This window comes from Plectropomus leopardus, chromosome 14 (genome assembly GCF_026936395.1).
Source record: "Plectropomus leopardus strain MGB_pleo_1.0 chromosome 14, ASM2693639v1, whole genome shotgun sequence".
Taxonomy (NCBI): Eukaryota; Metazoa; Chordata; class Actinopteri; order Perciformes; family Serranidae; genus Plectropomus; species Plectropomus leopardus.
The window spans coordinates 7,040,853-7,052,081 of NC_142189.1; the positions used below are offsets into that span (position 1 = coordinate 7,040,853).

The following is an 11,229-nucleotide window of genomic DNA, read 5'->3' on the forward strand; positions in this document are numbered from 1 at the left end:
TAGTTTGCCATGATTTTACTCAAATCAGTGTGTTCCAGTGCAAATACAAGTCAGTTAGTAACAGTATTATTCCCAACCCCAACAATGTCCATCAGCAACAGTAAGATCAGCTTATTCGTGGTAACATTTCAGACAGATAACGACACCTTGGCTTGCTACACCTCATTCAAGAGAGCCTCGTTTCAACTAGCGCCCTTAGTTGAAACACAGTGTGTGTACATAGAGCATGATCACATTCTGCACAATCCTCGGAGAAAAAGCATTCACGTTTACATGTACATCGGGTCACACTCAGGATAAAGACAGATCAAATCTCAGACGATGAGAGGTCACTTAACATTTGAAAATGAAATGACAGAAACAGGCATTAAGACCAGAGTCAGGTAGATCTATTTTAAAATCACTGATAATTCATGATCTCTTTTTTACCAGACAGTTGATGGGTAGGATTTACCAACACTGACAGTCGCATTAACCCGGTACTTCCTCTGATAATGTGAATTTCTTGTCATGGATAATTAAAAAAAAAAAAGTACAATTATTTGCAAATTATTTAACCCCAATCTGACAAACACAGGTAAAGCATGAGGAAAAAAAACTAATGCACAACCCAGTTTGCATGCGTTTAGCTCAATCAAATACATGTGTGACAGTTTTTTAAAAGGCTGATTTGTTTTTTCTAAATTATTTAACACCCATCCCAATTTCCTTAAGCAGGACAATTGCTTGTTTTTCAAAGACAACAGCCCAAAACCTCCCAAAAATTCAGTTTACAATTATATAAAATTAAGAAAAGCAGCACTTCTCACTCTCGTGGAACTAGGATAAGTTTAGTATTTTTGCTTTTAAAAAATAACTCAAATTGCTAACCAATATTTACAATATTGATTAATTATGTCACATTTAATTTTGTAGTTGGCTTGAGTCTGCTCCAGACAAACACAAGCAAAATGTAGAAGCAAAAATATAACCAATGTGCATAAACCAGTTTGCATGCATTTAGGTCAGTTAAAAAAAAACTGACTGTTGGCTTTGGGGCTGCAACCAATAATATAATATTTTCTTTTGGTAATTTTCTCAATAAAAAAAAACAAAACATCTATTGCAATCTATTAATACCAAATATTTTCTTACTTTTCCACAACAACAGCCCCCCCCCCCAAAAAAATCAGTCTTCTATCAGATAATATGAGGAAATGCAGCAAATTCTCACAATTGAGATGCTGGATCCAGGATATGATCAGTATATTTACTTTAAAAAATGACTCAAACCATTTATCAGTATAAGTATCAGAATATTGATTAATAAACTAATTGTGTCAGTTTATGTTCCCTAGTTGGGTTAAAATTACTTGCATCCTTGTAAAAGATGTTAAAAAAAAAAACAACAAACCTGATGATTATTCTAAATGTGTGAAACAGACATACGAATATGAAACAAGCGAAATGTGACTGCATTTAGTTTGAACTCTAAAAACATTCACGGACAATAACAGGTGTCAAAAATCAAGGCAAATACCAATGAATTATAAAAAAAACCCACATAAATTAATCAATAAATAAAATTCAATAAATCAGGAACGAACTTCGACATGCCACCAGGGCCTGCTTCGCCAGTGAGCCACATGACAATCGTGCAGTTTGTCGCTTACATACTTTACATCCCTCATTCAAATTTGATCAACAATTCATGAGGCAATTTACACAGTTACAAATACAAAGTTCCCTTTTTAGTTTGGAGAAACGTTTCTCTGGTGGGTCGGGATCCAAACAAGCTGCTCTGGGTCACAAACAAAGAATAAACTCAAAGGGGAATTACTGAGTTCTTCTATATACTTGGTTGTGATTTCCCGACAGTGTTTCGGTCCCAATTCAAACCCAAACAGCAGAGACATTCGTCTTTATAGTACAGTTCACCGCACAGGGCTCGAGACGGTGTCAGACATTATTGGACTGACACTGTTTCAAGACCGTGAGTTGCTAATGCAAAGAAGTGCTCATATAATACAACAGCATCCCGTGTCCCTCGAATATGACGGCAAACAGGTGATCAGTGATGACAGGTGCTCGGTACATAAATCCATCCGCCACTTGCACAGGAGAGCGAATTATACAGATGGGTTCAAATAACACAACAAATTACAAATGATCTGAGACAGCTTTTTTTTTTTGACAATGGGAAAAAAACCTGAAGCTTTACATTCATGACGCTTTCCAAAAAGTGCACTTCAATAAAATGCACAATCTTGAACTCCAGCTTGAAATTAAGAAAAAGTATGTAAAGCTTTTGTGAAACTGTAAATTCTGCAATCAAGCCATTAATCAGTTTATTTCTAAAGTAATAATTTACATCTTAAAAGGTTCTGTATGTAACTTTCAGAAAATCCTCATTATTAGTGACAGACCTCTAGGGGAACAGCATCCTGCTGTTCGTACTCTGTAGCCGTGAGCAAACACCTTGGCATCGACCAAAACAGTGACAAACACGAGACTGACCCTGATTGACCATCTTCACATTGATGAAGGCTGGAAAATAAATATAAATCATAGGATAACGTTATCGGCAATGTTCCTATATTTCATTTGGACAATTGGCTTCATAATGCTAAGTGGCTTATCATTTGAAAATTGCATAATCAGCTGACAAAAAGAAGCAGACATGTAGATAAGCTAAATTACAGCTAGTAGGCTGACATTAGTTCAGGTTATAGTTAACTCATTGGCCTAGTTTCCAATTTTTCCAATGGCCACTCACGGTACTGCAGTATAAAAATCCCCTGATGTACTAAAGACTACGCTCTCCTGGTCCCAGATTGTGGGGTTCTGAATAACCAAACGGTACCATGCTTCTTCCTCTCTGGGGTTTTCCGGCAGTTAGCAACCTTTAAGTTACATCACCTTCTGGTTTTACTTGTCACGAATCAAAGTGTACTGATCCCACAGGGCGCTGGGCGCTCGAGAGGGGGGTCAGTGATCAGACCCCCTGCGTTCAGTCTTGCTCTTGCTGAACTGGAGCTGCTACATGGCACCAAGTCTTCGTGTAACATAAACATCATGTTTGGACTCTGTTGTGGTGGGTGCCAGTTAGCTACTGTTGCACACTGTTAGCGCTGTATGGAGCCAAAGAGAGGCAAGGCACTCAGGAACGCGCACATGGTCAAATCTTTGAAATTTCTAGGAAAAATTCGACCCGAGTCCTTTACACAGAAGCACGTCCCTAGGCTGCTAAAGGCAACCGAGAAAGTTGGGGTAAGTCTCATTTTTTAAGTTGCAACCCATTCACACATTAACATTTAAAAAAAATTAAAGCTAGTAAAAAGTTACATACAGAACCTTTAAATGACAAATGGGTTTCTGTGGGTGAGATAACTCAATAAAAAAAGGTTATTCCGTCCTCTAATGCATTAACAACCACCTGGGTCAAATGATGTTATCAAATACTTCTCATGGTTTGTTTTAGTTGCTTTAGATAACAAATTTGTTATCACAAATGGCGATACAACAACTGTCAGAAAGGTAAAATATTCACAGCAAATGTCTTCCTGTAATTTCATCACATTTTTTTATATCACCCCCATTAAGTACCGATTAAAGCTAGAATGGATTCATTTTGTTAGCACTAATTGACCCAGATTGACCCTATAACCAAAGGCTAACAGTAGGGACCTCCTCATGTTGGGCCGGTGGGGGGCCGGGGCCGAGTTAAGACCAGAATCCAGGTCTGTAGCGGAAAGGTGAGTCTTTGGGAAAGCTGATCTCCGGTCTGCAGAGCGGGACGGTCCCATCGCGGCACTGTCCCTCATCCAGCTGATCCAGCAGGTTCTCCTTCCTGCGGGGGGAGTAGGGCGTCGGGGCCTCCATGGGGGTGGGCAGCACCGCCGGGTCTCTTCCAAACTCCACAGTGGGAGGAGTCTCTGTGCTGGAGGTGTGGGCGGGGGAATCACCGTTACCCAGGTTTTGTCCGTTTCCTTTGGGCCTTGTGTCCGCCCAGAACACATCGCAGCGTGCCCGCGGTGAAGGCCGAGGCCGAGCTAGAAAGTCAAGGGTTTTGGGGCGTTCTGGAGCACAGCGGCGACGGGGAGTTGGAGGGAACACGAGATTCGGATCGGGAAGCCGGGGGACCTCAGGACAGTCTTCTTTTAAACCTCTGAAGCCACCTTAAAAGGGAGAGGAAGAAGGAAGTTCATTATCATATTTCTAGACTGAACGGTAATTTATTTTCTCAATTAATCCATTATTCATTTGGTCCTTGATAACGGTGAAAAATACATATTAATATCCAAGACCACAAGGGGACTCAAACTCCTAAATAATAAAATTACTAAATCTGAAAGACAGAAAAGCTTGTAACTATCAAATGATTATTTGTGCTTGAAAAATGACCAAAACTATTATTCAATTTGCAAAATTGATTGAATAATTGAATACTTATCATTCTAGGTACCATAAATGTTTGTGCAAGATTTCATGGCAACTCATCAATAGTTGTAAAGATATTTCAGTCTGGACCGACATGGATGTTCACCAAGCCTCGCCGCTACTTTGAGTTAAAATACATTTTTAACATTATATGATGAAATATGAGGGAATTAAATATCAACAAACTAACCATCTGTTTCAGTGTCAACCTTCAAAACACTAGCTGGATAAATATGGACATAAACATGGGGCTGCAGCTGTGAGCCTTTAGTTCCAGCCAGCAGAAAGCTCAACTATTACCAACATTTGCTCTCCATGTCTGAAACGCCTCGCTGATCTCGACACCTGTTTTATAACATTTATTGTCACACTCTTTTTAAGAAATCCGTCTTCCTTTTTGGAGCTGCTTTGCAGTGTAGGCAGTTGTTGCCAATGATAGAATAACAAATTTCTCTGCAGGATTCTGCACCATCCAATCAAGCTTTCACCATCTAAAATGGACATGCACACCAAGCCCTCAGGATCAGCGCTGGGCTTTGAACTCAGTTTTAGATTGAGACGAAAAGTAGAATTACACTGTAACATCCTGCCATTGGGCCCAAAAAGTCTTTTTCCAGTAGACTATAAATGGAAAAAGAGATGTCTATAAATCAGTGAATACATTTTGGAGCGTCACAACCCCTGCAAGATAACTCAATCCATTCAAGAAGAGGTGCAGAATTCTAGTTTTCTCTCAGACCAGTTGAGCTACAATGTGGACAAAGTTTATAACGGGATTTTTACCAAATGATTCCAAAAATAAACTGCCTACCCCACCAGCTGTAACTTAGACACAAGGCGTTACCTGTGTTCTCTAATGCAGTTTTTTCGGGCAATGTTTCCAGATTATTCGTAGGGCAGCTCTTCTTGATGGCCCCGTCCGATGGTGTTCGACGGAGGCCCCGTGAGGAACTTGGGGCACATGGTACATGCGTGGGTGTGAGAGACTGGCGGGGGTTACGTTTGAAGCTCTCGAGGTGTGTGTTGACCAGAGGGTTCATCGGGGTTTGGATGGCGTGCTGCTGTGAGAGAGTAGGCTGTTTGAGCGGTGAGGCGGGGCGGCAGACCAACAACTCCTCGCTGTCAGAGCGCAGCAGCGAGCGAGTGGAGTTGCAGTCAGACACTGATGATAAGGACAGCAGCGTGTAAGAGGCGGGCAAGCCTCGTTCAGGCAGCGTGGGCGCCGATGGTTTCAGCGGGCTTTCGCGCCGGAACAGTCTGCGAGTTGGGGGGCTGGTGCTCCGCCTCTGGCCCCCTGTTCTGTGGAAGAAACCCTCCCATCGTGGTTTGATGCTCTCCTCCGGCTGGGCCAGAGTCAGCAGGTTGCAGCCAAGTCCCACAGCCGCCAGAAGAGCTCCACAGCCCAGCAGGACCAGCTCAGAACGCCGCCCCCCACCAGGGCTCTTCCTGCATGGCGGTGTCCCTGGAACCTGTCCACTTGGGCAGTACTCATCACCATCATCGTCAGCAGCAGCAGCAGCAGCCGTGTGGCCCTCCTTATGGAAGGGGATGCAGAGGTAGGACTGACCAGGAGCTGCTCCTGGCTCAGAAGTGAAGCAGCAGTCTTCATTTTCTAAAAACAAAACATTCACATGGTTATCTAACATACATAAGGAGTTTTGGAGGAAACAGTCCAGGAACTGCCCACTGGAGTGTTTCCCAGAGAACTACATATCTTCAAGGTCGGCTGCCAGAAGGAAAGCTGGCTGGCTGTTTATTGCAACGTCACTTACTTCTGAGGAGCCAAAATAGCATTCAGTTTCCCCTTTCGCATATATGCTCGGTAAGGCCTGGAATTCACTGTTGCCGATCTGTCTGTGTTTTCTGTCATTTTTTATTACAAGCTGTTGTCTGTGTTTTGTTTTTTTTTTTCTCTTCATCGCTCACAGGTTTTTCAAAATGGCAATTACCAATGCTGCATGGGCTCATGTGTTCAACCAATTACTGGACACTTACATCGCTCAGGGTTCCTCTTGTGCTGGCAGAGCACATACTCGAAAATAGGAGCTAAAAACCCCCCCCCAAAATCTCAAAAGGACACTCAGGTCCAAAAACACCCACCAAAAAAACAGTTTATGTAGACAGGCCTTTTCAGACTGGAGCTACTTTTTCATAGTTTTAAAAACCCTCTTTTTATTGGTGCTTGCGCCACAATAACTAGGAATGATCATTGTTGTTAGAATGCACTTTTTTAGCTCTTTTTCAAGAGTCGTTTCTCTACCAGCACAAGATAAACCATTAGTGATGTAAATGCACAGTAGTTGGTCTGGACAAATTGCACAAATGAAATGAGCTGAAAGTCCAGGTTTTACTGAGCATGTCACCTGTGCGACAGGGGAAATACAATGCAGTTTTGTCTCATCAAAGCAAAAATGGCGACTGTGGCTCAGGATTGACCACTGATCCGGAAAGTTAGCGGTTGGATCCCAGGCTCCTCCAGCCAACATGCCGAAGCATCCTTGGACAAGACGCTAAACCCCAAATTGCTCTTGGTGTTGGAGTGCACGTGAGTGTTTAAGAAACTGAGTATCAGGTGGCACCTTTTATGGTAGCCTCGGCCACCAGTGTATGAATGTGTGTGTGAATGGATGAATGTGGCTCGAAGTGTGAAAGAGCTTTACAAGTGCAGGTCAGTTTACAAAATGATGTTGCGATACCAAACACCAGCTGGCCAGCATTTCTATTGACATTACAAATGCAAACAGAGAAAAAAAATACCTTGAAGGTAAGTGTTTCTTGAGGACGTCCCCAAAACTATTTGGTCTGAAAATGCCTTTATTCACTGACACAGTAGTCTGTGTCTCACAGTGGAAAAGCCCTGAACATCAGTCTCTCAAACAAAACGTGACCTGAGGCGACATTGTTAGATGAATTCCATCCGTCTAAGTTTATTTTGCTGAGTGTGCCTGGTGCCTTTTTGGGATCAGCTTGTTTACATTCACACAGCTACAAACATGCACATCTGTGAGTGTCTCTGGTCAACCACTAAGAGCCATGTGGGAGTGAAGTATCTCACTCGCTCACTTTCCCCTTCCAGTCACTCCATGCCACTTCACAAGCTTTCAGAATACAGCTGTTTATCATGTGGAGTGTTAATACAGAGAGAAAAAAGGTTTTAAAAAAGCATTTTAATGATTTTAGCACATTGTTAATTTTAAATATGTCTTATCATTTTACTATCATAATTTTCATCATCTTATACTGTCATCCGGTATTGTATTCTCATTTTTTTTGCTTTAGTCTGATTGTCTGATTATAAGCCTCAGTGCAATCCTTTGGGCATCTTATAGATGGTATTTAGGTTATTGTTTTGGGTTGCTGTTTCTTTGTTTTTTCTTGAAATTGCCAAATTTATTTCCTTAAATCCCTCATTGTTTTAACTCTGGGATCAACCTTGAAAAACACTGTGTCTTAAAAAAGCAGTTTATAAATAAAGTTTTTATTATTCATTATACAGTGTACCACATAATAGAAGTGATAAGCTGGTCCTGCTCACCCATCTCCACAAGGCTTGGCACTCCAGGCACTGCTGGACTGTGTCTCGGGGATCTGCGAAGGTTCGGGGCGCTGCAGGAGCGCTGCCTGCTTCCTTCATGCGGAGGCTTCACACTGTCAGGGAGACAGGACGAATAAAGATTTTGTTGTAAGTCGTATGTAATCTCTGTGTGAGGTTATTAGGAGAAAGACAGTGGGTAAGGAGTATTTCTAGACTCACCTTGCGTCAGCGCTGTGCTCCCTGTACGGGCCACACCCGCGGGTTCTGCCCTTTTTCCTGGACCCCTTCCTCTCTCCCTCCTCTTCCTCCTGCTGAAAACATGTGCGACCCCAGGCGGTACATCCCTCCCGGGGAGTGACTACACAACACATTTTAAAAAGGAATACATTATAAGAATGAATACTACGATGAATAATAATTGAACTGAGAAAACTAAGTTAAGTGAGGGAACTCTTACAAGCGTTAGGGTAAAACTGATCAGTTAAATCGGATCAGAATTTAAGTATGAGACTGGGATGTTGCTTACGTTGGATGGCTCTCAGGCGAGGCAAAATCGGTGGACTGCTCGGAGGACTGGAGCTGCTGCTGAGCAAACTCCTCCGCCGATCATGTGAGGGAGACGCCTGCACTGTGATTTTGTGCTGAAAATCTAAATTTAAAAAAAAAAAAACAGCTAAACTCCAGAGAAATTGTGAGAAATAAGGAATTTGATTGACACAATTCTAATAAAATATAATAAAAACTGAACATCTAAAGCTGCTGTGTGTAACTTTTTGGTAAAAATAGTTTGTAAATTGCATATATAATACACTATTTTTCAGTGACCCTTTGCAATTAGGCAGGCATTCCCAATGCAGGGAAACCATGGCAACAATATTAGAAAGTAATAAGAAAAAAGACGGTAAAGCAAAGCTAAACATGAATAAGACAACACATACCCAAATACAGTAGTGACACCACCTCTGCACTGGCGATAGCCATGGCAGGAGGCATTATAGTTGGTTTTGGTGGTCAAAGGTCACCGTGACCTCACAGAATCATATATTTGGCCATGATTCAAGAATTCATTCACAAATTGTTACATAATTTCACACAAATATTTGATAGGATAAATTGATGAGATTTTATATTCAAAAGGTTAAAGTGCAATTTCACTGTAACATCATAATGTTCTGCAAAAACACTTTTCTGGCCCTTACCCGACACCATAACTTAATCTGGTCAGATACTGAATTGGTGAATCTGTAATGGTTGTATAGATCTTTTATGCTCCTGGTTTAAAATTGTGTTTGAATGGAAGCGTTAAGATCTTTAAAATGTAAAATTTAAAGTAAACTTGATTATTATGATGACGAAAATTATCAAATATGTTGTGTATATTTTTCAAAAATGCATCACTGCCGTTTGTTCGCAGTACCTGAGGGTAAGCTGATCCTGTTTCCGTCCTTGAGTTTGAGGCGGTTGCGGCGAAACTTGCCCTGCCTGCTCTCCACATGGGGCTTCTCCTGATAGAGCTGGTGAATGATTATGTTGAGCTCTCGCTCCAGGATGTGGATCTCCCGCTCGGCTAGCTCCTGCTCGCGCCTCCTCAGTGCCTCCTCTTGGCATTTCTGCTGCAGTGCCGCTTGGGTCAGCTCCTCCTCCCACGATCGCAGCTCCTGAGGGAACAAAAGAGGAGGAGGCGAAGGAGAAATCGATGAAATCTCAGAAACATCTCAAGAATAAACTCCCAGCATTAAACTTTATAATACACACAGATTCCAATATGGATGTAATTCACAGACTGTGAATAAGCACCTCCTACAAATCAACTTTAAAATAATCATAACCATCCCTTTAAGACGTCTTTACCTTCTCCTTGGTCCTCAGTTGATCGAACATTTCTTGGATCTCCAGTTTCCAGTCGTCCTGCAGAGAGTGGAAGGACTCTGCTGGCATCTCAAAAAAGCCTGACTCCTCGATGGCCGTCAGCTGGTCGAGAATAGTTGAGAACTGCGGTCGGGAGTGAGGGTCTGGGCTCCAGCATTCTGCGGCAAAAGATAAAACAGCGTCTCAAAAACGTTAGGCCAATTTTGCCTCAGCAAAAATGCATTTTGGTTGTTAAAATGGATCCCGAAAAGTAATAAAAATATTCTGTTTTGTTGTATTTCAGAGGCTTTTCTTACTTAACAATTTTCACGATTCTAATTTAATAATAAATGTTCAATGGCATCTTTCTGGCACATAAACTAACATTTATTTTTTTGCCTGTGGCTCTCTACTACAAAACGTCTAGACACAGTTTGCAATAACTACATCATCATGTCAAATTTTGAGGATAATGCTTTGAGCAGGAAAGTATTTAGTTTCTCTCACCTTCCATGAGACGAGCAAAGGGTTCAGGACAGGTCATGGGAATAGGTAAAGCCAGCTTGTTCATTGCCACCCCGTACGCCACCGCGAGACCGTCGATACCCCGAAATGGAACCTCTCCTGTCAGCAGCTCCCACAGCAGCACGCCGTAACTTTATTATTAAAAAAAGAAAAACAGAGAAAATACCGGCTGAATAAATCTGAAAATAAGCATAAATACAATTTGAATATACACCCTCCAAAAAATGTGCTTTCCTTCCGTTTCATCCTGCATTATCCTCCTCAGATAAGGAGCTCGGCGTAAAGTGTAAAAACACCTCTTGCACAATATAAAACAATCTGCTTCTGAAGATAAATGTGTGTATGAATATATGAATGTCAAGCAGGATGTTTGCTGAAAAACAGCGCGAGTCTACAGCAAAGCACGCCGTTTGAATAAATGTCAAAAAGGGGATTAGAATGGCATTATTACGTGCTCGTTTAAATACCAAGGTGAGACAGAAAAGGTCAATGTCAGAAAATCTCAACAGAGAAGTGCAGCAGCTGACAGATTCATGTGACTAATGCCAAAATTGAACACTGACGCACTGTGAGGATAACCAGCAACACATCAAATAAAGCAGGAGTAAGTGTGTTAAGATAAGTGAGTAATGGATTCTTTGTAGTTTCATACTGGGTTTCTGGTTATATTTCTGTAAACCCAAACTAAAGCAACTAAAGAGAGAAACTTAAAGGGATAGTTCAGATCTTCTGAAGTGGGTTTGTACAAGTTACTTATCCATAATCAGTGTATTACACACGGAAGAAATCAACCTGGAGTCTTACTGTTGCTTCGATCACTTGTGCTTTTTTGTGTTATTGTGGGATTTTGAAGGGTTAGTTGAGATTCACCAAAGTCACACAATAGCATAAAAAACATAACT

General features: G+C 41.6%; 1 protein-coding gene across 1 annotated transcript in view; it reads right to left on the reverse strand.

Annotated features, from left to right (window-relative positions):
• Positions 1-11,229, reverse strand: part of map3k9 (mitogen-activated protein kinase kinase kinase 9) — a 26,923-nt gene continuing 15,694 nt past the window's right edge. The window contains exons 4-11 of the mRNA XM_042500094.2: positions 10,310-10,458; positions 9,806-9,981; positions 9,372-9,612; positions 8,481-8,603; positions 8,174-8,312; positions 7,955-8,067; positions 5,264-6,031; positions 1-4,157 (exon numbers count right to left, since the gene is read on the reverse strand). Of these exons, the coding sequence (XP_042356028.2) occupies positions 3,703-4,157; positions 5,264-6,031; positions 7,955-8,067; positions 8,174-8,312; positions 8,481-8,603; positions 9,372-9,612; positions 9,806-9,981; positions 10,310-10,458 (2,164 nt within the window). The 3' untranslated portion in view covers positions 1-3,702. The remainder of the gene's footprint in view (positions 4,158-5,263; positions 6,032-7,954; positions 8,068-8,173; positions 8,313-8,480; positions 8,604-9,371; positions 9,613-9,805; positions 9,982-10,309; positions 10,459-11,229) is intronic.